This window comes from Gallus gallus, chromosome 4, assembly GCF_016699485.2.
Source record: "Gallus gallus isolate bGalGal1 chromosome 4, bGalGal1.mat.broiler.GRCg7b, whole genome shotgun sequence".
NCBI lineage: Eukaryota > Metazoa > Chordata > Aves > Galliformes > Phasianidae > Gallus > Gallus gallus.
The window spans coordinates 12,478,692-12,503,764 of record NC_052535.1 but is presented as its reverse complement, the minus strand read 5'-3'; the positions used below and the strand labels follow the sequence as shown (position 1 = coordinate 12,503,764).

Here is a 25,073-nt window from a genome sequence, read left to right as displayed (position 1 = left end):
GTGTATAATTGCTTATTTTAATCCTTTGAGTATTTTAATTTTCATGTGAAACATTGTGAGTTGTGCATGTACCGTGTACATATGGTGTATGTATTTTTAGCATGTATGAGAGCTCTTCTATGACATCTATTGCTCTGTTGTAGGTATGAAGTATGGGTTAGCTCTTGCACTAGCTTACTGAGTGTAACAAAGGGCAGTCATTGTGACATAAATGCTTATGACCCGACCTTTTAATATTCAAATGTAGCAGACTTGTTAGGATGCCGTTGATAATCCATGTCCTTCTACCCTCTCACTCGTGTTTCAGCAGTTTGATCAGCCCTGCTTTTCTGAGTGATAGGACGTGTAACCTTTGTATCCTGGAGAGGAAAACAGCTGAGCTTACGGAGCGGCAAAGCTGATGTCGTAAATACTGTGGAACTGAACGGATGTTGTCAATATTGTGGAACTCTGATCAGAATCAATTTGCTGTTGAGATAAATTTGTATAGCTGTAGATGTAGTTCTTTCATGTCACCCTCCAGTGGTTCGAGGGGTCAGACCTTCTTTTCTGAATATCAGACCTCTGCTGAGAACTGCCCTGTGATGGGCTTTGAAAAGTGGCCAGACGTGACTGTTATGCCTTCTAGGAAGCTTGTTGTTGTTTTCCTTCTTTTTGTAATAGGTTCTACCCTGCTTCCAAAATAAAAGCTTAAATGGGGGAAAATAACATTCATCAGAAAAGATGCAACGGCCTATAAGTAAGGATAACTATTTTAGCATGAATCTGCCGAAGTTGAGGCATTTACTGAGGAGTTTCTTTCAGAGATAACTTCAGCAGCTGTAAAAAGCCTGACTTGGGGAGCTGTTGTGGAGTGGAACAGCAGAAAGTAGAAGAGACTTTATTTTTTCTCCTGTGTTATCTTGGCCTTCCAGCCTGCCGCATGGCATGCGATAGTGCGTTCTTGTGCATGAGTTAATGACATCCCTTGCTCTGAAAGCAGTTGTAAGGAGCTGCAGGTATTTCGGTTGAAGTTACTTATTTACCTGAAGCCTGATCTTGTGAAATTATACTGATGTTTATCATCTTGACATCATTTCACATCTGTTGACATCTGTTTCAAATCTGTTGTTATTTAATGTTCTTAGTTTCATTTGTTCTGGATGCGTGTGCAGAGCAGCTGCACGGTGTTAGATGTGTCTCCAGTTGAGTTTATGTTGCTCATACTTGTGACAGTTCAGTTTATATTTGTAAAGATAATGTATTCAGCTTACCTGGATGCTTTTGTCTTTTCTTGTTTTTCTCTGCTATTCATCTCTTCCTTTCTTGCTGTACGTCACTCTTAAGTTAACACTGGGATGTGAGTACTGCACAGGGTTTTGAGTCCTACCTTCACTTTTCTGTTACAATTAGATTCTTTCTTAAGAAAGAAAACAATCCAATTCCTGTTAGACTAGTATAGTACATTATGTGCTCCACAGAGAAGCTCCTAAGCGTGGGTTCAGCCTTGTGCCAGTGTGTAATCCCCGTTCTTGTTTGCATTGATAGTATTTAAACTACCACCAACAGTCATGACACTTTAGCAATATGACTTTTATGTGCAATCAATGCTAGGCATCTGTTTCATCCTTTAGAGTATACAGAATCATATCGAAAAGCACATTAAGGGTGCGTAATGGTGCAGAGTTAGAAAGCTCCAGAATTAAGGTACCCCACATAGATCACTGACTTCTGAAATCAGCAGGGCTTGCTCGTCCTGGGATGAAGTTCTGAGGTGATGCTGTTATCATCTGCAGCAGTAAGGGTCAAGTATGCCTTTCCTTTGCAGTCTGAATTTATTGGGAAGGAGTTGCAGTGAGGGACAGAGGAGTGCTAAGTCTGCTTAAGGGATGTATGGAGAGTAACAGTGTAAGCTTCAGCCCTGCCCGTTTCATTAATAATGCTGTGGTGGTTGGAAGTCTTACCATTGGAGTAAGTTGCTCACCTTGTCAGTGTTCAGTTCTTCATTTTGTCTTGGTTTTTAAGAAGAGCTTGAGAGAAGAGGGAAACTTGCAATCTTCCAGGCATGCTTTTCCCCACAAATCTTGTGCAAATCATACGCCCTTGTCACCGTTTTCATCTCTTAACTCTGTAGCAGTTCATAGCCCCAGTCAACTGAAGACCGCCTAGTGCAGTAATTGAGATAGATCTGTTGGTGTTTCAGCAGAACTTGTTTCTGTGATGTTTCTCTTGTACTTCTGTCAAAGGAAAACTTGTGGATTTGCCACAGGATATAAATCATTAGTAAAATGTCTTTGTGGTGCATTAGTACGTTCTCCAAGAACAGTACTTAGCTTCTTTCCAATAACTGCTGGGGCGTCAGTTGTCTGTTCCCATGTACTAGGAATATACAACAACAGAAATGCATTCTGAGTTATCAAGTTTGATAATACTTAGGATTAATATATTCTTTTTCTTGCAAAGCCAAGCAGGAGAGAATGATACTGCTCAGGAGAGTTTCCAGCTGTGTTGTCTTCAGAAAAGCCAAAGCATAGCGGTGAGCAGTTGGTTCATCAGCCCCTAACCTTCTCTACGACATGGTGTTTCAGCAGTCCTTTATCTGCATCACTTGCTTAAAGAAGTATTAATGTTGGCATAAAGACACCAAGGATGTCAGTATGCTGTCTGCATATGGTAACTGCCTTTGCTGAGTTAGAGAATGCTGCTGCTTTTGTATTGGTTGGACGGCTTCATTTGGTGTTAGGTCCTAGGTTGTTGTCACGTGCCACAGTTGGTTGCTGCAAGGAGTGCTTAATCCTCCTCTTGCACGTTGGTGGGAGCTTTATCTGAACTAACAGTGCTTTTGTAGCAATTACATTAATTTGCAGTAACTTGGGACGTGGTTAGGTCTCTCGAATCTCTTGTCTCCTTCCATTATGTTTTCTGTTTATGAAGCTGTCACTGTTCGTATGGAGGGCGTGTTGGTTTAGATGGAATCTACTGTGTTGACAGCAAGTGACAAGGTTATCTGCAATGAACTGCCTTACAGATGCAGCTCCTTAATTCAGCTCTGGTCTGGGAAGTATCAGGACAGTTCGCTCAGGCCACTGAGCTCTGATAAGTGTGCAATTCTGATGTTTTTTTCTTCCTGTGTGTTGCTGTAGAATGGAGGTGCTGGAAATAAGTGCGTCATGTGTGGTGACATTGGTCCTTTGCCTCGAGGTGATGAGCAGTTTTTGCTGGTTTGTTTTTTTTTCCTGTGTGTTTGTGTTTTTACATGTGAGATGTGTGGTTAACGTTGGAACAGAGCAGTAAAACATTTGATACTGAATATGTGAAGGATGTTGTGGAATCTTCATTGCTAACTGAGAGCTACTTGTTTTTCCCATTGGGAAGCACTGTCAGTTAATTTGTCTGGGGAAAATAAATGGTCCCTAGAATCTTCTACAGAAAGTCAGTTGCTCTCAGTGTAACATGTAAAGCATGCTGCAGTTGGTGCCTAGCAGTATGTCCATGAGATGCAACGACAAGTTTGTGAATGGTGGCTATCTCGTGTCCTGCCTGCCTGAAACCTGCTGTCAGCCAGGCTGTGATTTCTAGTGGTCCTAATTCGTCCCAGGGAAGAGCTGTAGCTGTGATTGGCTTTGTGGTGTCAGCTGAGCTGAGAGGGATTGGAAGTGGCAGAACCTGTAAGCATAACAATTTGTTATGCACAATAGAACGAAAGAATATTTTAAAAAGCCAGAAGACAACCTGGGAGAAGATTTAAAATGAGAGGAAAGGGAAAACTTGAGGACTTTCATGATACAAAATAAACAAAGCCTGATGGGACTGAGTATTAAGAGAAGGAAAAGTTGAATTGTCATTTAGAAATCTTGATGGTTGCATGTAATTTATTTTACAGCAGCTCCCCACCAGTTTGCATTCTCTTTTCCTGTGGCCAGTTGTCAAAAAAAGAAAGCCATCTGCCTCGTTACCATGTTGCACTTGTTTACTTAAACCAGATGAATATTATCTGAATGTGAAGCGCACGTTCTGCTTTGCTCTGTTACATTTTTTTTAATTCTCCTTTTTATTCTATAGATTCCACCAACCCGCAAACGAAGATCATGGCAGAGTCTGATGGGAGGTCATTCAAGGCCGTTATTGGAGATATCAGCTGTAGGTAGAAATTTCTCTTGTTCCTACTCATGGGGAGGAGGAAATTCTTGGAGAGTCTTTCCATGTTCTCCCTTCCCCCCCAACCCTTACAATTTTGAAGTACAGCAAGTTAAATGAAAGTTACATTTCCGCCTCATGAAAAGAAGGCATCTTGAAGCTTCAGGCTTTTGCACTTCCATCACAATCTTTTTGAATCCCTAAAAACAAATGATAACACAGTACATTATAAAGAATTCTTATCAGTGCACAGACTTTACGTTTTTACTTAAATTCATACTGCCAGGCATAGAAAATACCGATGCCTACAGAGCTCTGAGTTTTCCATGAGTATGTAGGGCTTTATTACTTCAAATTCCTGCTTAGATTGCGAAGTATCAAGAAACTTTGCAAATTTATTCTCATCGTTGTGAACAACAGGATGCCAGGCTCTTATTCTTGTGAAATCTGCTTGCTTTAGTGCTAATGTAAACATAAGGAAGATTCTTTTTTTTTTTTAATGGGTTCGTGGAATAATTATGTTGTATTTCTAAGCAGTGTGCTTGGTTTGAATGAAGTTAAAATGTATCTGTGTTTTTTATTACTATTATGAGAAAACGACAACAAAACAATGCTCATAGAACAGACTTAGGCTAAAATCTGCTGAGTATTTTGACTGTGTCAAATAATCTTTGAGGTATTCTTTAAAATACAAAAAATGTGAAACTTTGCTTGGTATCACAGTGTATCTATACAGTGAGATTCCTAAAGAGCTTGTCAATAAGTCTTATTGAAAGGAAGTTGGAAACACCTAGCACGTCTGAACAAAATGCAGACTCTTCTGATAAGCTTTAACATGTCTATTGTTTGTGGCAAGCACATGGAAATTGGAGTAATAGCGAGTTGTTATTCTTTGTAGTGCATCTACTTGGATTTATAAATTCAGAATTTTTCTCTGTATTGATTTAGCAAGGCATCTTAGTCATGTGATAGGAGAAGGGAGCATTTGTTTTTATAAAGCAGGTTTGTATTGCAGCTGCACCAGTACATGCTGTTCCAAATTGCAGCTGGGGCTCTGGACCTTGTAGACTTCTATCTGTCATATGGTACCAGTAAGCCACTGTCAGCCTGATAGGAAAGAAGTGGGAAGTGAGTTTATCTCCTTCTTTTGACCCCTCAGCAGAGTTGTTATTTTTGCACATGAAAAGAGGATTATTGCTTAAGTATGTCCCACTTTATTTATTTACATGTCCAAGTACATTTATCTTCCAAAACTTTAACTTCTTTTCCATGTTCTTTGTTCTACTTCTTAGTTGTAGGTGTCATTTTAACATAAATGTTCTTTACCTTCTGGCTACTTGGAACATTTTCTTTCCTATACAGCTACATTTATAGTTCTCTTATTGTTTCCTTAAGCAAGGCAAGGTTTTTGAGGTAGGATCTTTTATTAATGCAAGCTGAGTCAGTTGGAGGGTAAGGGGAGAAAAACAGACTTATGGTTGTTCTTTCTGTTGGCTTTTAAATGCATGTTTCCTGAGGTTCTTGCAAATTATCTTCTCTTTTTCACACAGATTTCCCCAAGCTTGCAACTGATAGAAAAGAGAATGTGTTGGCATGGACATGCAGGTGGAGGGCTTCACACAGATCCAAAGGAAGGGGTAAAAATTGCTTCATTATTATGTTTTTTTTTCCCTTAAGTGCTGAAGACCTCATATAGCAATTAATTAAAAATTAAAGATAGGTGTTTGAACGCTGTAGCACAATAGGTTCTATTTACTTGTTAATGTAGCTGTTAGATTAATACAGTTATTACAAACATTTGGCAAAGTTCTTCAGTTTCATTAAAATACAATGCTAGAGTTGCATTCCTTTGTAACTTCTCTGCATTAGGTTAATTCTTTTTCATACCAAGCACGTTCCATTGTAGTTTGATGTGGTCTGGTGTTCTTCTTTGCGAATCATCCATCCCTGTGACTTGACATTAGCTTGTGGATACAAATTAGCACATCAGCTGGTGAAACTGCACTTAAAGCAGGAGGAAAAACCTAATTAAATGGTGCATGTGTTTTTACTTTGATTTAATGTTGATGCATCTGGTATACTTCGACTACATTTATAATCAGGAAACACATATGTTAAAATAATGATGATAGGTATGTAAAGAGAGGCAGTATCTTTATTAACCCACATGGTTACAGTTAGGAAATGAGGTAGGCTTTTGGTTAAAGCGAAACAATGTAAACTTGGCCTTTTTTAAATTACAAAATCAAAGAGCTTGAGTTACGTAACTTTTGTCTTTGCACTTGCTCTGCATCAGATGCTGTGTATGTTTGCAGAATGGTGCTGTGCAGTGGTTTGTAACACGCTCTGATGGGATCTTGAGGCCAGCAAAGACCGTGGTGATGACGACGTGTTTCAGTGCAGATCCCGGATGTTTCAGGGCTGGTTTGCTCACGCTTACCTGTTCAAGCAGTTTGCTCCCCACAGCCTGGCAGTTCTGGCAATCCATTTTCCTGTAGCTATAAAGGAATTAATCATCTTAAATTTTGGTCTGAAAGTTACCCCTTCATTTAATCTCAACCTGTTCGCGCTACAAGCAGAAATAAGGAGACAATTTGCTAACATTTACTGCTCTTGCAATAAGAGGGAGTTTCATAACCTGAAATATAACCAGTTTGTTTTAACAAGCATCTGTGATCACTTCTGAACAAGGCTTGGGGGATGCAGAAGAGTCAGACATTTTCAGTTGGTAGCATTACCAGTGCTGCACATAGCATGAACTTCAGACTAATTTTACAACGGTACTTGCAACGTGTATAGGCTCTTTTGACATATTTCCTAGGAAAGACAGACTTTAAAGCTAGGAAGCTATTCATCTCCCTAATTATCCTAATTGTATATGTTCTTGAATATGATTATTATGAATTGCACTTTTCCTTTAGGTGGAAGGAGGCATTACACTCCCTGTTGCCCCTCTAGTTCTCATGTGTCTGTTGAGCTTAGTTATTATTTTTTCCTACTCAAATTTTTATTTCTCTGGATATGTTGATCAGCTGAATATTGTCTGTTCACTGTCAAAACCTCTTTTTTTTTTTTCTCATGTCCATGTAAAGCATTTTTAATGTATACTTAAAACAAACTTGCCTTCATGCGGTGCGGTTGCAAATCACATACTCAGCTTCACAACTGACCTGTCTTCAGGATTGCTGCAGGGCTCTGTTTGTGCTCTCTTTAAAAAGCTGCTCCCCTAAACGCAGGTCTTTTTCAACTGAACCACCTGCGTGGAGAGAGGAAAAATAAAGTGTGTCTGTGGATACAAAAACTCAGAGGTTCTCAGCAAGAGTGAAGAAAATCTGATGTGACAGTGTGGTTCTTCCATGCGTGCACAGGTGCATAAAAAAACTGGTACTAAGATTACAATGAGAAATCTTTACCCCTAGAATTATAGTTCTAGAAAAACTGGAGGTAATGCACACCAGCAATATTAAACCTGTATCTCTTCCAGTTTGCTTGTCTTTGACAGACGAGCTTGTTTGTTCCAGAAACTGATTTGGGGACTGACGTCCTGAATTCCCCCTCCTTTGCCAGCTACAGGGAATAAAGAGCTAAATGCTAGGGATGAGCAAAAAACAAGTGTGTGTGAAGGGCAGTAGGTGTTACCTTCATCTCACAAGTAACTGGAAGATTGCACATCTGTTTTGTTACAAATAAATTTTGCTTGCAACAGTAGCCAATGTGCAGAAGACTGAGAACAGTGGCATTATTTTACTACTTTCTGTGTGTGTGTGTTAATTTCTGTAAGCAGAACAGTCAGCAATAAAAGCTGTGGTGTCTGACTTGTTGCTAAGCAGTTAATATATTACTTTCTTATGGAAACATTGCCAGTCATGATGGAGTGCAGATAATTAACCTGCCCCTACCACCGTTTCACTCGGTTGCTATTTGGTTTGCTAGGCACTGCTTGCCTTCCATGGAGGGACGGACAGTAGAAAGACAGAAGGCGAAGCACTTTTTTTCCCCAAAGCTTGTTTGACATACATTTAAGCTGATATGGCAGCTTGAAAAGGTATCCTACCTCACCTTGCTGTTTTGCTCAACAAGTATTTGTATCGTCAGGTAGTGAGCTACCATAAGGTGGCTCAGCTGAGAAATAGTACTGCTGCTTCACTCAAAGCATGTTGCTTACCACGGGCTGAAACAACCTTGTTTTTCTTCAAAAGTTATGTTCTCATGTTCTCAGCCATGCTTTTTCTCATGCGACAGAATTGTCTGACTCCTTCCTGAGCTGAAACCCAGCAACAAACACTGAAGAGTTTTCTGCCAGTTGCATAAACTGAATAGTCTCATTGAGGTGTTTTGTGGCCTCCAGAGGTGGTTTGAGAAATGATCTGGGACTGTAAAGTTCAGTGCTGCAAAGAGATGGAAAAGCAGAGGAGGAATCAAGCAGTTAATGGCTTGCAGAATTATCTCATGCAGATGTGAGACAGCTTTTGCTGGTACAATGCAGATGATGATACAGCTTCCTGAGTGAGTACACAGAGAGCCAGAACAGGGTCTTTTTTCCTTTGTCAGCAATGACAGCTTATATGCGAGTCAAGCTACTACTTTTGTCCATGGTGCTTCTGATGGATCTTCCTCTCAGCATAAACTTTGTATGTGAAGTCACAGGGCCAGCCCACTGAATGCTTTGCAGTACTCAGTAGTGTAGGAGATTGTGAACAGAAGTTATTATGTATTTTTTTTTTTAGGTGTTCTAGAAGTTGTCAAATCTGGAACAGTCAGGGACGGGAAGAGAGACAGTATTTGTTCCTTCACAAATAAGTCTTAAGTATTTTGCAGTATTTAAAAAGCAGGCTGCAGCTGTCTTTATAAAGACTTCTCTTTGCTACCTGCTGTATTGTACTTTCAATGCTTTTCCTTCTGTTACTTCCATTTCTTTAGAAATAAGCCTCGGAAGAAAATAAGCACCTTTTTCTTAACATTTATATACCCCAGAAAATCTAAAAAGAACTTCAGCCCATTAAACAGATTGCTCATTTTAATTCTTAATGTTGTCACTTGCACAGTCAATATTCAACTTGTGTTTCTGTACAGGAGTAGCATTTATTTCATGGTAAACTTTGATGTAGTGTGCACGCATTTTGCATCTCCTTTGATATTTCTTCCTGTCCCTTTGCAAGGCCTTTGGCAACTGACTGACTGGCTTCTGACTTCTGTCGCGGTTCAGAGCCATGAAAAAGCTGAAATGGGTTCCTTGTTTGCAGCCAATGTACTTCTTTCTTTTTAATAGCTTTTCTGTACAAAGTCTGACTATCCACTAGCAGCATATAATGAGAACTGCACTGGTTGTGCTAACGTCTTCTGTGTTAATGGGATACCACTTTTTTTACCTTCCTTTTTAATCTGTAAGAGCTGATCAAAGATATTTTCCAAATGTTTGAAATGCTATTTATGCATATGCTTAGCTCAAATTGAAAGATTCATATATGTGCTGTAGCAGATACCTCCATGTCCTCAGCGGGTAGGACAAAGCAGAAGTAATTCTGCATCCTCTGTTCCCTTAAGTCTTTGATTATATCAATTTTTTTAAAGTCATTTGAAATGTGCTTATGCTTTGTAATGCTCAAATATATTTGCAATTGTTGACAATATACAATATTTCTCCTGATGGTTGTCTTTGAAGTCAGTGACTACGAACACTGGGATGAACTTCCGCAAGCTTTTAAAAGCTTATACTTGTAGGATTGGCTTCACTGGTTGTCTTACTTCTTAACAGAACTCCTTTCTCACTCTTTCACCCCAGATCTTAACAGAGAATTTTTATTCTAATTAGCTCTGTTCTCAAAATTGAGTTCCTAATGTGTGAGACACACAAACTAGTGAGGGAAATATTAAAGCACATTGTAAAATTCCCCTTTCTAGGGGCTTCTGTAGTGAAAAATCACCTTAAAGTAAGGACTGACTTTTTCTTCTTCCTCTCCAGTTCCAAAATAGTGCCTGAAATAGAGAGATTAGCTGCTACTTGCTACCCTCCCTTCAGCTTTAGATAACCTGCATGTCTTTGACGTTAACTCCAGGGTATCCAACACAAAGAATAAGGCTTTGCCACTTGCATGTGCACTGTGTGCACTTTTATTGTTGCTTGGCTATCTTTGTTTTAGCTTTGGAGTTTGATGGAATATTTCACAGGTGTAAGTGATACGGTCAGTCTATCTACAAAATAACCTATCCTTATCTAAAAAATTAAATAAATTCTTCAGAAGGTCTGTTATCTCAATTGTGAGAACTCATTTGTAGAGTTCATTTAAAAAACCCTAAAACATAGCAACAAATGAACTTAACTAGTTCTGTACATCTTAAAAGCCTCATAAAGCCCACTTACCCAGATTCAGAGGCCCTTCTGTTACATGAGGGGATGGTAGTTGAAGCTGATCAAGGGCAGCTAGACCAGTTCTCTTGTTAGTAGCTAGGACTGACTTCATTAGACACTCATTGAAGGAGCACTTTTGTGTTCCTGAAAACATGTCTTAGGAGATGTTGCAAAAAAAAAAAAAAAAAAGGGATTTCTCACTTACCTGCAAAGGTAATAGAATGACCAAAATCTGTACAAATGGGGTTGGAAATGCTTAAATTTGCAGTAATGCAACCAAATAGTCTGAACTGAAAATCATACTCTGTTCAATTTATGTGCTGCTGCAAGTGCTCAATTTTAGAGATAAGAATTCCTGTAATTGTAGTGGTTTCTTTTTAAACAGTGCATTTAATTGCAACTCAGTGTTCTCCAGACTACTTTCTTTACCTTTTATACTTCTTTTTTTGCCTTAATTTTTGTTTGTTAATATATTTATTTATTTATTCATTTTCCCCTTGGTTGCCTCTGTACTATGTTATAACAGCTTCTGAAGAAAGCATAGCAAGCCCTTGCATTCTGTGCAGAAATACTGGGAATATTAAAAAAAAAAAATCTGTTTATTTGTTCTGTGAACCATTTCAGCTATGGTTAATTGTCTTTCTCTGTTCCATTTTTGTTTTACTTGCACTCCTGAGAACACATTAATTAAGAACAATTAATCTGTTTTATCAGTGTCATGTATATAAACCTAAAAGCTTACAGCTCGAAGTATTAATAGGTGGTCCTAATATCGAACGTTAAGAACTGTCTCCCTATCGAATACAGTACCAAAGTTATCCAAATCTACACAATTAATTCTTAATTACACTGTTATTTTGCTGTGGGAGTCTCTTTATAATGTGATGCCTTTCTTTGTTCTTTTCAATAGCTGAAAGAGATAGATGCCAAAAAGATTGTCAGAGCGATGCTGTCTTACGTGTGGCCCAAAGACAGACCAGACCTGCGAGCCAGAGTAGCCATATCTCTGGGGTTTTTAGCAAGTGCTAAGGTAAGAACAAGTGTTTCGTCGTGTTGTGAAACTCAAACTCTTGCTGCAACGAAGTTAGTGCTTATTAGCTGTTAGAAGGAAATAGGCGTGCAAAAGCTTTGCACAGATTAATGAAGGATATAATTTAAATTTAGTGCAAACCTTGTAGGAATGATTCAGAAGGGGAAATGTGAGCTGATGCAAAAAATGTTTTGGAAAAAGAAAAACAAAAAAAAAAACCCAAAACATTTAGTTAAATATATTGGAAATAAATTTTGTAAGCATCGTTGAGACATATGGCTCAACCAACTTCCTCCTAAATAGGGAAGTTTTTACCGAACATGAGGCTAATATTAGCATCTTGATGGGATAAGCTGAAGTAGGTGCTGCTTAGCAATGAGTTTTAGCACTTGAGTTAGTCTTGCTGTATTTCCTTATCAGCGTTCGGCACCATTGCTGTGTTGTGAAAAGAGCAAAGAAACAAACTTGAGTTATGTAGGTGATAAAAGAAGAGTACTTGGAAAAGAAATGTGCTCGTTTATTTGAACTGAAAAGGAAAGGCCAATCTTTTGGTGTACAGCACTTTCTGGTAGAAACAATCTATCAGGTGGTAGCTGGTACTGTCTCCAAGAGATATTCTGGTTTGTGCTGCTGTTCAGGAAGTTGCTGATAATGCAGGTGACGACTTACAGAATATGGCATGTTTGTACAAGCAAACTTCCATCCTTACTCTATAAAGTGCTGCTTGTGTGTATACTCAAAACTATCTGGGAAGCTGTCTGCTTGAAATGAACGTGCTGAGAGTGTTTTGCTTTAATATACCATGTCATTACCCTCACAATAATGTTTTACTGATTATAAATTGTTGGTTTGTTAAGCTTGTGTATGATCTACTTTTCAGTACACTCCATCTACAGATGCATATGCAAATTCTCTTGAGTTTCTTTTCAAAGCCTCTTATTGGTATTGCAGATAGTAATCTGAAGACAATATTGAAAGAAGTTTAAGTACTTTTTTTGTACTTTCTCATTTGCTTGAAGGGTGGCGTGGAGTTCTTCCCTCCATTGCTTTAATGAATGCTGTTTTCTTGTGTGGTCTGAGACATTAGTGATGTTGCTTAAAACTTTTTTCAGTGCAAGTAACATCTGTTGTAGCAGCAGTAGCACTGCTCAATCATGGTGATCTCCAGGTAGGTTCCTCATACGTGGCAGATAGCCACTCAAGGCTTTCTGTTTCTTTGGACTTGGAAATAATTGTTCTTTGTAGTTTGTTATAGCACTGCTTCCTCACTGGAGAGGTTAGTTAGGCATTTTGGCTTTTTCAGTTCCTAATTAGGCATGCCATGTCATGTTGGACTTGAACTGCAGCTGGTCAGAATGCAAACGAGGCGTTTGGTTTAAAACTGAAATCTACTGTGAGAGACAAGTTTTCCCCAGTACCCTGTCAGAAAATCAGACATCTAATAATTGCTCTTTAGGGAAGTAACTGGATGTTGGAATGTGTCCTAACTGTTCTTTTAAATTTCCTACTTCTAGTTTAGCCTGGAAGCACTGAGGTTCAGTACAGCTTCCCGAAAGGAGAGAGCAGAAAAGCTGTTGAGCTTTCCTTGAGTTTTAGGAAGTGCCTGTTAAAGTGTTTTGTCAGAATGTTTGTTTTGGCAAACAAGAGCTTCATTTAGAAAACACACAATAAGCTCTCAACAGATGTATGTTATAACTCTGGGCTGAAAGTTTTTGTGGAAATCTTCGAGCTGTGCTTTTCTGTAACTGCAAAACTTTATTAGAACTCAAAATAATTTTGATTTAACACATTGACCCTCATCACCTGCACTGTATCTCCTTTTACTTTGTGGGGTAAATTTTCTTAAATTGCTTCATATTCTACATGTGCTCATATGAACATAGTTATTGTGGCATTAACTGACATGCAGTAGACTGCAGAGAGCTATAGAAAGTGTTGCATCTCTGAGCCCTGAACATTGCTTTTCTTCCATGGTGAGTTAAAGGTCACTTTGTCCTACAGAAAATTAAATACAAATCAGCTTACCTGTAAATTGCACAGGTTTTTACATGGTCCATGCAGTTTCCTCATTATCTGATCTGGGACCCTTTATTCAGTTTGCTTGTGGGTTTAATTACAAGGTACTTAATAGACCACACAAGCAGTTAGTTAAAGTTTCGCTGCTATTCAGTTGTCAGTACAAGAATGCCAGTGTGTCTTTCTCCTTGCTGCAGTCCTGGCCTGCTTTCTTTGTTCACTATGAACTTGTCTGCATCTGAAGGATTTCCATCCTTGGTATGCGTTTGCTGTAAAGGTTGCTTGTTCTTTGGGCTTTTGCACAGAGAACCGTATGATCACAATGCCTGTTACTGGTCACCTTCCATCACAAGAAATTCTTCTTTTAAGCCTTCTGGCCAATTTATTTTGAGATCTGACAAAGGAGTTTGAATTTTATACCTATATATACTAATATATAGCTAAGTTTCGCTTCTTGAGGAAAGATAGTAGCTGTGGCTCTGAGAAAGAGGTTGTAGGATAGCTTCAAGTTTTTGTGCAAAACTACCACAGTAATCCTCAGCCAAAGGAAAAAATATAGGACCTCACGCCAGTTTGTGGACTCACCCACAAAACACAAAGAAGCTGCAGATCATACCTCCCTTTTTCTGCTGCTTGTGAAATAATTTGTCTTATTTCTTATCTCTTTCAGTCTTCCAGTTCAGTAAAATTCGATTTCAAAACAAAAGCCAGTGTGTGTGCAGCTTCCGAAGAGCCTGCAGTTATAATCTGTCTTGACTCCTTTAGTGGGGCCCGGTTGCCTGTCATTGAACAGATTATTGTGATTTTTGGTTCCTCTTTGTCTACACATAAGTGCTAGTAGTATTGTTAGCCTTCAGAGTGAGCTGTTTGTATAGCTTTTTATGACTGAGAGTTGACAGGATGGAGTCTGCTCCAGGGCTAGGAAGGTATTTTTTTTCCCTTTGAAGACTTGTTATATTATGACATGCTTTAAATTTTTATCTTAAATATTTATAGCCTATCTAGACTTGTGTGATGTGGAAGATGCAACGGTAAGACAGGTAAAAAGAGAACACAAGGCATTATCTATGTTTTCAGACACATAGATTAGCCTTCACAGGTTTTATGGTTTTTCCTTTTTCAACATTCCCTCTCATTTTTTTTTTGTCTACTGGGATATGTACAGTAAATCCTTTACTTCTCTTCTTCCCTGTTTCTTCTGTGGCACAAGAAGAAAAAGTGCTCTCACTCCTGAGGACCCGGATTAGACAAATAGATGTGACAGAATCTCTTGTCACCGCTGTCAGTCTGCAGTGCTTTTTTGGCCTCGTGGTCACACCAAGCATGTGTTATTCATGAGCCAGAGAAATCTTTCAGATTGTTTGCATTTCTACTGACTTCTGATTCTGTAAGTTTCACAAGAATAAGTTGTTCGGCTAAGTAGGTGAGTGTAGAACTGTAAATGTCTGTGTGCAAAGATGATTACATCTCTGATCAGTTATGTAAGTGTGCATCATCGTTTGCACTCTTGTGATTACATGGAGTTAGATAATTACAATAAACCTTTAGGAACTGTTAGTTTTTTGTGAAATTATGGATGAGAAGTATTTCTAAACTTTTTTTAAAATTCTTACTGAAGAAGTGTGCTTTAGGTAATTAGTGGATGTGAAGAAGGCATGAAGCTAGTAGATTGTTCCCTCATTTGGACTATATTTTCTAAATTTTTATACCTATCTTGCCTTAAGGGATGGAATTTTCTATTCATACTTCCCCAACTGGAGTTGTTGAGTATGTACGTTTATATTGGTCCAGAGATAAATTCACTCGTCTTCATGTTGATGTTTTTCATTGGATTATTGGCAACACTGTAGACCGGTTTTATCATGTTGGAGCTCAGCCTGTCACTAATTCATCATCTTTATTAAACAAGAAGTACTGGGAAAAGCAAAATGAAAGATAAGACTGTTTGTCCTAAAAGTAGTGCAGTCTCGCATGGGAGCAGAGATGATGGTGCATTATCAGCTTAAAACAGTGCAGTCATTTAGAAAAAAAAAGAAGTTTGAACTCATTTAAGCATGATGTACTGCACTATAACCTGCTGTTAAATGTGGACTGTTAAGCTGAGATGACTTCATTGGTGCTGCTTGCTTTCCAATAAATTTAGACAGGGATTAGCTTATAGAATTATAAATAAATGTGAACACTTTCTATCTATTATTAAAAAAAAAAGACTTAAATGGGGATTATTATCAAGCTTTCAGGCATCAGAAAGAGAAAGGAAACCTCTGTAAGTACACTGCATAAGACAGTTGTTGTGCACAGGAGCTTTTCCTAGTGTACCTGGGTGTGCTAAAAGCTTTGTGTTCTGTGCCAGCAGATCCAGGCTATGAGGGATAGCTGCAGTTTGTGCAAAAGACTGGCCAAATTTTGTTTCTATGAATGTGAACAGGATCTCATTGACTTCACAAATTAAGTAAGAAAGGCTTGTTCGTAATCATGTTCTCATCTCTCTTGCAATAAACTTTTTGAGATTAACTTTTTTTCTCTTTGTGACTGGAAAGCAGACTGTGGTGATGGCTAATGAAATGCAGTGCTACGCTGCCTATTATTCAAACGTTACCCTGCAGGAGTCAGAACAACTACAGCCTGAGACTAGGCTTTTAATGCTCTATTGGACAGAATTATATTGATGTGAAAGGAGATATTTCTGCAAAGTTAACTGTTAAATTAATTGTGAAGGAAAACTGGGGTTTAAAGAATGCATTTTTTTCTTCTTTAGATGGACTTTAAAATATATCGGTGGTTCTGTTTCTGAACTACCTGTAGCGCAGCGTTGTCTACTGATGAGTAAAATCCCTGCAGAGAGATTGGTGAGAACCTGCAGGAAATGAAGACAATCTGCCTTACAGTGCTCTTATTTTCCACTGAGTACTCTCTCCCAGGAAAACCTGCACCTTGTCATGTTGGTCATCACTGTAACACTGATGGTAGTATATTCTTCTTTATTAAGAACAAAATGCCACCAAAAATGGAATTTCAGTTACTGTGAAGGGAATAATAGCTTGGTTTTTTATTATACTGTGGTAGAGAGTGGGGGTTTTGGATTCCACTGTTGTACAGCTTCAACATCTCTATTAATGCATTCTGAGTTGTGGGGCTCCATGTGTAACGTTTAAGCACATTATGACAGTAACCTGTTCTTCTGCTGTTGTATAATTGAAGTTATCAGTCACTGTTGTGTACTGATTGTTTGGTATTTGTTGTCTCTTTTTTTTTTTCCAAGGGAGATTTCCACAGTTCTGTGGAAAGAGGGCTGTTGTGAGGGTTGCAGTGGGTAAATTTCGGAGGAGTATATTTGAAACAGGACCTACTCTTTCACCTGGTTTCTGTTTTCAACCACGAGCTAATCAGCAATAATCTAACCTCCATGTCTTATATCGCATCTGTCTTCTCTCAGGGATTGTATGGAGTGTGCTGTGCTGAGAATTTTCTTGTCTTTTTCTATATATTTATTTTGCTTGGTATATTTCAGAGAGGAGAGAAAGAAAGGAAGAAGAGAGAATTCCTTCTCCATTTGCATTTGAAGCTCTTGCCTAAAATAATGTTGAAAAGTAAACAGAGCGAATTAAAGAAAGTAACACAATGGTTTTCTTTAACCCTTTAGTTTAAAGGCTTACTTCCAAAAATGCAGTTTTCTCACTTGGTTGAGTGCTAGTCTTCAGTACTTACAGTGGTTTTTAACACTGAGAATATTTGATAGCTCTGAGTCCCACTTCCAACTTGAATTTAGACTGACTTTATAAAAGATTTTAGCACTCTTTTCACATGAAACCTAGTTTGATCCAGTTAACTTCATTTTTTTTCAATGGACGTTCATCTGTGACTGATGTCCCTAAATACAATTGAGATGTGAGTGGGCGTACAAAACATTTGGTGGAGAGAGATGAAATAGTTTTGTCAGTCTGTTTTTTGTTACCGTATGAAATAATTTGTCATCTGCCTGCATTTTTTTCCTTATTACCTTAATAAAATAAAATCCTTTTAAGCAAGGTCAGCTGACTGTAAAGTCTTTAAACATCTTCCATGATTATAAGACTTTTAATTTAAGGTGCTTGTTCGACTGCTAGGAACCTTTAATAACTTATTTCAAAATCTTAGGTAGAAGTGGCTTGGATGAATTGTGTTAATTAAATTTAATGGTATTTTTCATTATTGGTATAAATGAGTGGTGTAACAATGAAATATTAAGGCTTAAGGTTTTTATGCTTTCTTAAAGATTGTCAGTATTTTTCTTCTACACTCTAATTGTTCAAGGGCAAATTGAAAAAAGATAATCTAGAAGTTGCTCTGTTTATGCATCTTAACAGTACCTTTTTCAGGTGTAAAGAAGACATCGCTGTCTAGATGCATTTGGGTTTAGGTGTTCACACAAAATAATCTAGTGACATACCATGTGGTTGGTATGGATATGATTGAGGTGTTCTGTTTGAAAGCTCATATTGTTGAAGTAATTCACAGTGCCTTTTATGGAAGGCCTTTTGTGTCACTGTTGGCATTAGTGTGGATATTAAGTTAGTGCTGTGAATGGAAAGCGTTCTTTAAATATTGAGGTAAAGAGTGGACTCACTTATTTCCTTTGGTTTAAATGGAGCTTTGACCTGGAGGTAGCAAGGGGTGGGTGGCTTGTTGGCTTTTTTGGTGGGTTTTTTTTTTTTGGATAGAAACTGATTGTGTGAGACACGCAGATGGCCCTGCAGTACTGGGAGTAAAGACTTAAGAGTATAGAGGATACTGTACTTGAGATCCAGAGAGCCGTACCACTGGCACAAAGTGTTTAAGAACTAAATATAACAGTACAGCTAACTTAGAAAAAATATTCATGCGGCAATAGGTATGTTTCAATGCATACGGACTAACTGGTGTTCTTCTACTTTTAGGCTATGAACATACTGGTTCCCTTCATGTTTAAATATGCAGTAGACAGCCTCAACCAGGTATCTGGAAACGTGCTGAACCTGAGCGATGCACCAAATACAGTCGCAACCGTGGCAACTGCAGTTCTCATAGGCTGTAAGTGGGATTCCCAGATCTGTAGGTAGATGTTTGCTATTTTTGCTAAGGTAGAGGGATAGTAGAGCTTCCCACCTTTGCGCTGCTAAGCATCTGAGGTAGTTATGCCATAGTGACTTCTGTGTTGATGTCTTACTTCCAATATTCTGTGAGTTTACTTCTGGTATTCCAGTTAGAAGATGAAATAATGCTTATAGGAACAATCAGTGATTATAAATTCTATCCTTTGCTAAAACCAGGTGAGAACGGAACTAATCTAGAATGCGCATGCAGTGGTTTATAAATGAAAAATAACATTTTTGAACCAATTAAATATAAATTAGACGTGAAATAAAAATATTTGAAGCTGTGTAAAGAGTGAATCTTATATTTTCATGGACAAAGAATTTGAAAAAAAAAATCTTTTATTTTTAAATTTCCATCCTTTTCTAGATGGCATCTCAAGAGCTGGGGCAGCATTATTTAATGAAGCTAGGAATGCAGTATTTGGGAAAGTGGCTCAAAATTCAATCCGAAGGATAGCAAAGAACGTTTTTCTGCATCTTCATAACCTGGATTTAGCATTCCATCTAAGCAGGCAAACTGGAGCACTGTCAAAAACTATTGACAGAGGTACAAGAGGCATCAGTTTTGTTCTCAGTGCACTGGTATTTAATTTGGGACCTACCATGTTTGAAGTGGCACTGGTCAGTGGAATTCTGGTAAGTGTGTGTTCATGAGCTGGAATTGTCTTGCTTAGTAATAAAACACCAATGCTTCTTTTAGCAAAGTCTACAGAGTATTAGGAAAAGTAATTATTGAATTTAGAGGTTGGTTATGATAACAGCTAGTATAGAGGGAAGTAATATGCAATTTTCAAATGTAGTTACTGTATTTGAAATCAGGTGTTTGTATGCCAAGATCTAAGTCTTGGCTATGCAGTTTAGACTGAAATAGAAATTTAAAAGAAAGTTTTGCTTATTCCCATTCTTTTTTGGAAGGATTTGAATGTAAGAAAGAAAGTTAAAAACACTGTTGATATCGGGTTAAATTTTTATAACCTTTGGAAGTAGCAAATTAAGCTAACAGCCAGCCTGAATTTCTTCTGGCTTTTCTCTCCTTATGTGCTCTGAGGTAGAAAAAAAACATTGCAAGCTGTTTTGCAAGGCCATTTATTTCTCCTGCTGTCTTCAGCTTTCTATCCAAATCTACGTAAGAATCATGAGAACAAATACTTATGAAAACAGCAACATTTATGCTTTATAATAGGAAAAGTAACTTTCTAGTATTGTAATTCTCTAGCTCTTGTGTATTTTTTTTTTTAAGTCTACACAATTCTTGCTGCTTTCCTTTTGAGTTTATGCCTGTATTTAGTCTTAAGCTGTTCAAATCGGGGAGGGACCTTCAGTCTTCTTGCCCGTGGAGCTGAGATATCATGATTTTGGGGACAACAGTGAAGCTTTTTAAACTATTACCTCTTTTTTTTTTAAATCTTCTAGTATTACAAATGTGGAGCAGAGTTTGCATTAGTTACCTTGGGGACTTTGGGAGCATATGCAGCCTTCACGATAGGAATTACGCAGTGGAGGTAAGGCATCCCCTCAGATTCATTGGAGTGCTTAGTGTTGCCTCGGCCTGAACTTTTGATTGTATTAAGCCTTCATTTTGCAGGACCAAGTTTCGAATAGAAATGAACAAAGCAGATAATGATGCAGGTAATGCTGCAATTGACTCACTACTGAATTATGAGACTGTGAAGGTAAGACCAGTCATTTCTGCTCGGCTCTTGTTTGTATAAGCCTAAGCAAAGTGAGTCATAAGATTCACCTTTTATAGGGCTACATATTTGGAACTATAGCGTATGTTTATAAAAACCATTCATTTAAAGGGTGCTGCTTGGAAGTTGTAGGTAGAGTATCATGAAGGTTGACAGTGGGGCTTTAAAAATCTCTCAGCTGCCAAAGAGTGATAAGTGCTTCATGACTGAATTGCCTCAACCATCAGTTTATGGAAAGTGTAAACTTTGTCTTAAAGACTCTTTTCCAAAAATTATCTTCTGAACGTCAGCCTGCTACATATTGTCTTCTCAAATGACCATGTGTGCTGTTTTCATCACCTGTTGGTATTTTGTAGCATACTGTTGCAATTTTCACATGAAGGAATAGGTCTCTATTGGATTTTCTGCTGCTTCACTTAAAAAATCATGTGCAAAGTTTTGAAACTGAGCATGCCTATGCTGATTTCACACTGTTAATTGGAGAACGAGAACTAGACAGAAGAAGAAAGCAATAGTGTGAGAACTACTGTTCTCAAAACTTTGCCATTGTCACAGTAACAAGGATGTTCTAGTCCATGCAGGACCTAAACTTTCTTTTTAGTACAGAGTAGCAGCTGATGTTTGGCTTCGATGCTAAATGCAGTCTGATTTGATAATGTCACATTTATTATTTTTGGGTATGTTACAGTATTTCAATAATGAAAAATATGAGGCCCAGCGGTATGATGGATTCTTGAAGATGTATGAAAATGCCTCATTGAAGACTACCTCTACTTTAGCTCTCCTGAACTTTGGACAAAGTGCTATATTTAGCGTTGGTTTAACGGCCATCATGGTACTTGCTAGCCAAGGCATTGTTGCAGGTAAATGGCCTGTCTGTAAGTTAAAATTGATTTGCTTTTACCTTAGTCCATAATAGAGATGTTAGTTAATCTATATTTGATGTGACAGTTCATTTCAAGAGTTTTGTTTCTTGAGAGTGTTGGAGCTTCTTGAAGCATTAATAGTTCTTCCTCTAATTGCCAAACTTTTAAAACATTTTCAACAAAATCATGATGGTTACTGTATATATCTTAGGATATCTTATGTATCCTAATAAAATGAAACTTAGGCAAGTTTCCATTGAAGAATTTTGAAAGAAAATTCTGTGAGTAAAAATACTTAATTGGGGAAACAGTTTAATTTCTATAAGGGGCCTTTCTTTTTACTAATTCCTTCCCTCCCCAGACTTTTAACTTATTTAAGACTGTTTCCCACTGTGGAATTTACAACTTTGCAATCGTGTATCTTTCCATGAGTTTCCTGAAATGCTGTTTGTCTTATTTTCCAGGTGATATTTTAGCTTTTCTGGTGAAATCCACACAAATATTGCCATTTCTTTCAGGAACCTTCCAGTGTAAAATCTGATCTTATATGGAGATTTTGTTTACTATCCAAACTGGTTTTAGAAATGGGATAAAAGGAAATAGACTTGATCTCCTTCAGAAATACTGTGGTGCTTCCTAACAAATAACCCTTCACATCTCCTTGTTCTCTCATATCCATTTTGTCTTAAGGCAGCCTGTCTGTTGGAGATCTAGTAATGGTGAATGGACTGCTGTTCCAGCTTTCTCTTCCCCTAAACTTCCTGGGAACAGTATACAGAGAGACAAGACAGGCCCTTATTGATATGAATACCTTGTTTACCCTTCTCAGCGTAGATACCAAAATCAAAGTAAGTAGCAGCTGCTTCTGCTTTAAAGTATATGGATGTGTAACAGGGGTGTTTTCTAGCAAGACTGTCGTTTCACCCTGTTTGTTACCTTTCAGGTTTAATTTCTATTCAAGAAAGATGTTGTGGAAGGATTCTGTTCTGTATCCTCTTTAAGTGCAGCTACTGCTATAGCAGCTGCTTTTTTTTTCTTGCAGAACCTTTTAGTGACATCAAAAGTTGCTTTGTGAAAGCTGTGTTTGTACTGGGTTTTCTTTTTAATTTAAGTATTCATGCATTGTGCTTACATTTTTATTTGTAATTAATGATGCAGAATTTATTACTGCAGAAGAAGCTGTGAAGCAGTGTTTACAACATAAACTGTTGCCTTCTTTGGAGAAAAGGAGGAGCAAACCAATATTACTTTCGTGGCTGAATATAATTACTTTAAACATATCTAAGTTAGAGTGTTTGCCTTTTTCTAAGCTAGAAGATTGACTGTTAGTTGAGCTTGTTGAACTGCTTGAGATACTTCCTGGGCAGCATATAAAGCAGCACTCTTCTTTTAATAGGACAAAGAACTGGCTCCACCCCTGCAGATCACACCACAGACGGCTACTATCGCCTTTGATAATGTGCATTTTGAATACCTTGAGGGGCAGAAAATCCTTGCTGGAGTGTCTTTTGAAGTTCCTGCGGGAAAGAAAGTGGCCATTGTAGGAGGTAGTGGGTCAGGGTGGGTAAATGGACTAAATACGAAATTCTGCATCATTGATTGGCGTTTTTTTAAATGTGTGTGTTCTTGTTTTGATCTTTATTTCTGTTTGCGGCAGTGTTTTGATTGGAGACTGTAAGTGACAAACACGGAGCGTAACATCAGCTTCAATCCTTTTCGATTTCAGGAAAAGCACAATTGTGAGATTACTGTTTCGTTTCTATGAACCCCAGAAAGGAAACATCTATGTTGCTGGACAGAACATACAAGATGTCAGTTTGGAAAGTCTAAGAAAGGCAATAGGAGTTGTACCTCAGGTATAACATCTTTTGTGGGAACGACTGTTTACCTGGCTTGATAGTGACAGGACAAGGGGAAGTGGTTTTAAACTAAGATGGGAGATTTAGATTAGGTATTAGGAGGAAGTTTTTCCACACAGAGGGTGGTGACGCACTGGAACAGGTTGCCCAGAGAGGCTGTGGATGCCCCATCCCAGGAGGCATTCAAGGCCAGGCTGGATGTGGCTCTGGGCAGCCTGGTCTAGTAGTTGGCAACCCTGTCCATGGCACGGGGGTTGAAACTAAGTGATCTTTTAGGTCCTTTTCAACCCGGGCCATTCTATGATTCTATGATTATTCTTCCCAAATAGCCTATCATGTTGGTAATTCTCACAGTACTAATGCAGTGGTATTGTCTAGTTCCTTTGAAAGTTCCTGTGCTTCTTTCTTTTTTCTTCTGGAAATATTACAACATTTTTCTGTGCATCGTTATATGGACCCAATTTCAGAAATGAGCTTAAGCTTCTTAAAGCTGGAAATTTCCCCCAAAATTTCATTAGGCTTTGTGGAAAAGTACAAATTACTCTGTGTGTACTTCTTTCATGGATTTGGGATGTTTTTTGAACTATCATTCATGATTTCTTGTTTAAAATGCTTTTTCCGTATTGTAGGATGCTGTTCTGTTCCATAATACAATCTATTACAATCTGCTCTATGGAAATATCAGTGCTACACCAGAAGAGGTATATGCGGTAGCAAAGTTTGCAGGAATCCATGATGCTATCCTTCGAATGCCTAATGGTTACAACACACAGGTTGGTGAACGAGGACTCAAGCTTTCTGGTAGGTCATTTAGTGTGCATGCTCATTTGCATCCCTTCTGTTACCTCCAAGGTCAATGCATAACTTATTCGTCAGTCAAAGCTGCTTTTAGCTTATTTACATAATAATATGAACACAGAGCTAAACATTAATACAAAAATCCGTGGTTTGGGCAACTGTAGTCTACAAGATACTTAAAAGAAGGCATTTTCAGGGGATAGTGTTAAATGAGTTGATATGTAAGCATGTAGATGCATCTAAGCAAAAAAGGACCAGTCTTATAATGTGTTTGGATAGTAAACCGTTGACAAATGCGTGCAAATAGAATTGGGAACTTTGTGTGCTTTGCATGTGAAAGGCTTATCTAAGTGGATAGACCTTACCCATTTGAATTCTTAAATTGAAACTTCTAGCAGCTGAAAGTTAGATTTTCTTTTTTTTTTTTACTTCTGCTGTTGACATTAATGCTGTGGGATATGTTGCTGTTGAAACATAGTTTTGCAGCCTGTTAACAGTGGAAGTGCCTTCGTGTTTTATTGTTCTGAAGTGTATCTGAAACAACATGGAAATGTCTGTGTATTTGCAAGCTATGGATTGATATGATGCAACCTTAGTTGTGAAGTTTAGGTTGTCCAATTCCTCTGTAGCTGCGTATGCACCATATAAAGTAGCATAACCGTCTGGTATAGAACAACAGTATCACAACCTGGCTTTGCTTTGTTGGTTTTTTTAAACATACTTGAAGTTTTTTTAGGTAACTGTGAGTTCACCCAAAATGTTTGGGAGGATTTTGACAGGATCGCATGTTGCTGAGTTGTGTGCAGGGAGTAGAAACTTAGCAGATATTGCCTGAGGAGAGGCCACGTTGCTCTGGTGGCATGTAGAATGTGTCTCTAAATAACTCCTAAGTACACAGCCTTACTTCATGGCGAACATGTAAGCTTGCGTGGCAGAGCTGGTTAATTTTCTTCCACCTTGAGACACAGTGTAAGGGTCAGCTTTTTCCATTTGCACGTAGGATGGAGCAGTGGTGTGAGACTGTTCTGCTCTGTCGGGAATGAGGTATGGCCCTACAGAGAAGATGGATCAGGTCTGCCTCAATGAGTTTGGGCATTCCAAGGTACTGAGGTTTTTCAGGAACAATGCTGGCTCTTCAGGGGATATGGGGCTGCTTAGGCATGGTGGGCTCAGAGGCAGGGGCTCAGGAGCAGAGCAGGGTCTGACAGTAATGCCTCCTCTTGCAAAGACAGCA

The 25,073-nt window shown here is 38.3% G+C and overlaps 1 protein-coding gene across 3 annotated transcripts in view; it reads left to right on the top strand.

The window, feature by feature from the left end:
- The window catches only part of ABCB7 (ATP binding cassette subfamily B member 7), a 47,061-nt gene that overhangs the window by 12,498 nt on the left and 9,490 nt on the right, over positions 1-25,073 (top strand). For 2 of the 3 annotated variants that reach the window (XM_015278590.4, XM_420301.8), the window contains exons 2-13: positions 4,042-4,119; positions 5,667-5,753; positions 11,376-11,495; positions 18,428-18,560; positions 18,993-19,261; positions 20,039-20,127; positions 20,211-20,298; positions 21,005-21,179; positions 21,873-22,030; positions 22,579-22,742; positions 22,909-23,038; positions 23,671-23,842. In XM_015278590.4, the coding sequence (XP_015134076.1) occupies positions 4,081-4,119; positions 5,667-5,753; positions 11,376-11,495; positions 18,428-18,560; positions 18,993-19,261; positions 20,039-20,127; positions 20,211-20,298; positions 21,005-21,179; positions 21,873-22,030; positions 22,579-22,742; positions 22,909-23,038; positions 23,671-23,842 (1,624 nt within the window). In that variant the 5' untranslated portion in view covers positions 4,042-4,080. Of the gene's footprint in view, positions 1-1,837; positions 2,516-4,041; positions 4,120-5,666; positions 5,754-11,375; positions 11,496-18,427; positions 18,561-18,992; positions 19,262-20,038; positions 20,128-20,210; positions 20,299-21,004; positions 21,180-21,872; positions 22,031-22,578; positions 22,743-22,908; positions 23,039-23,670; positions 23,843-25,073 lie in introns of those variants that run through there. The other variant, XM_040700139.2, reaches the window with a different exon arrangement.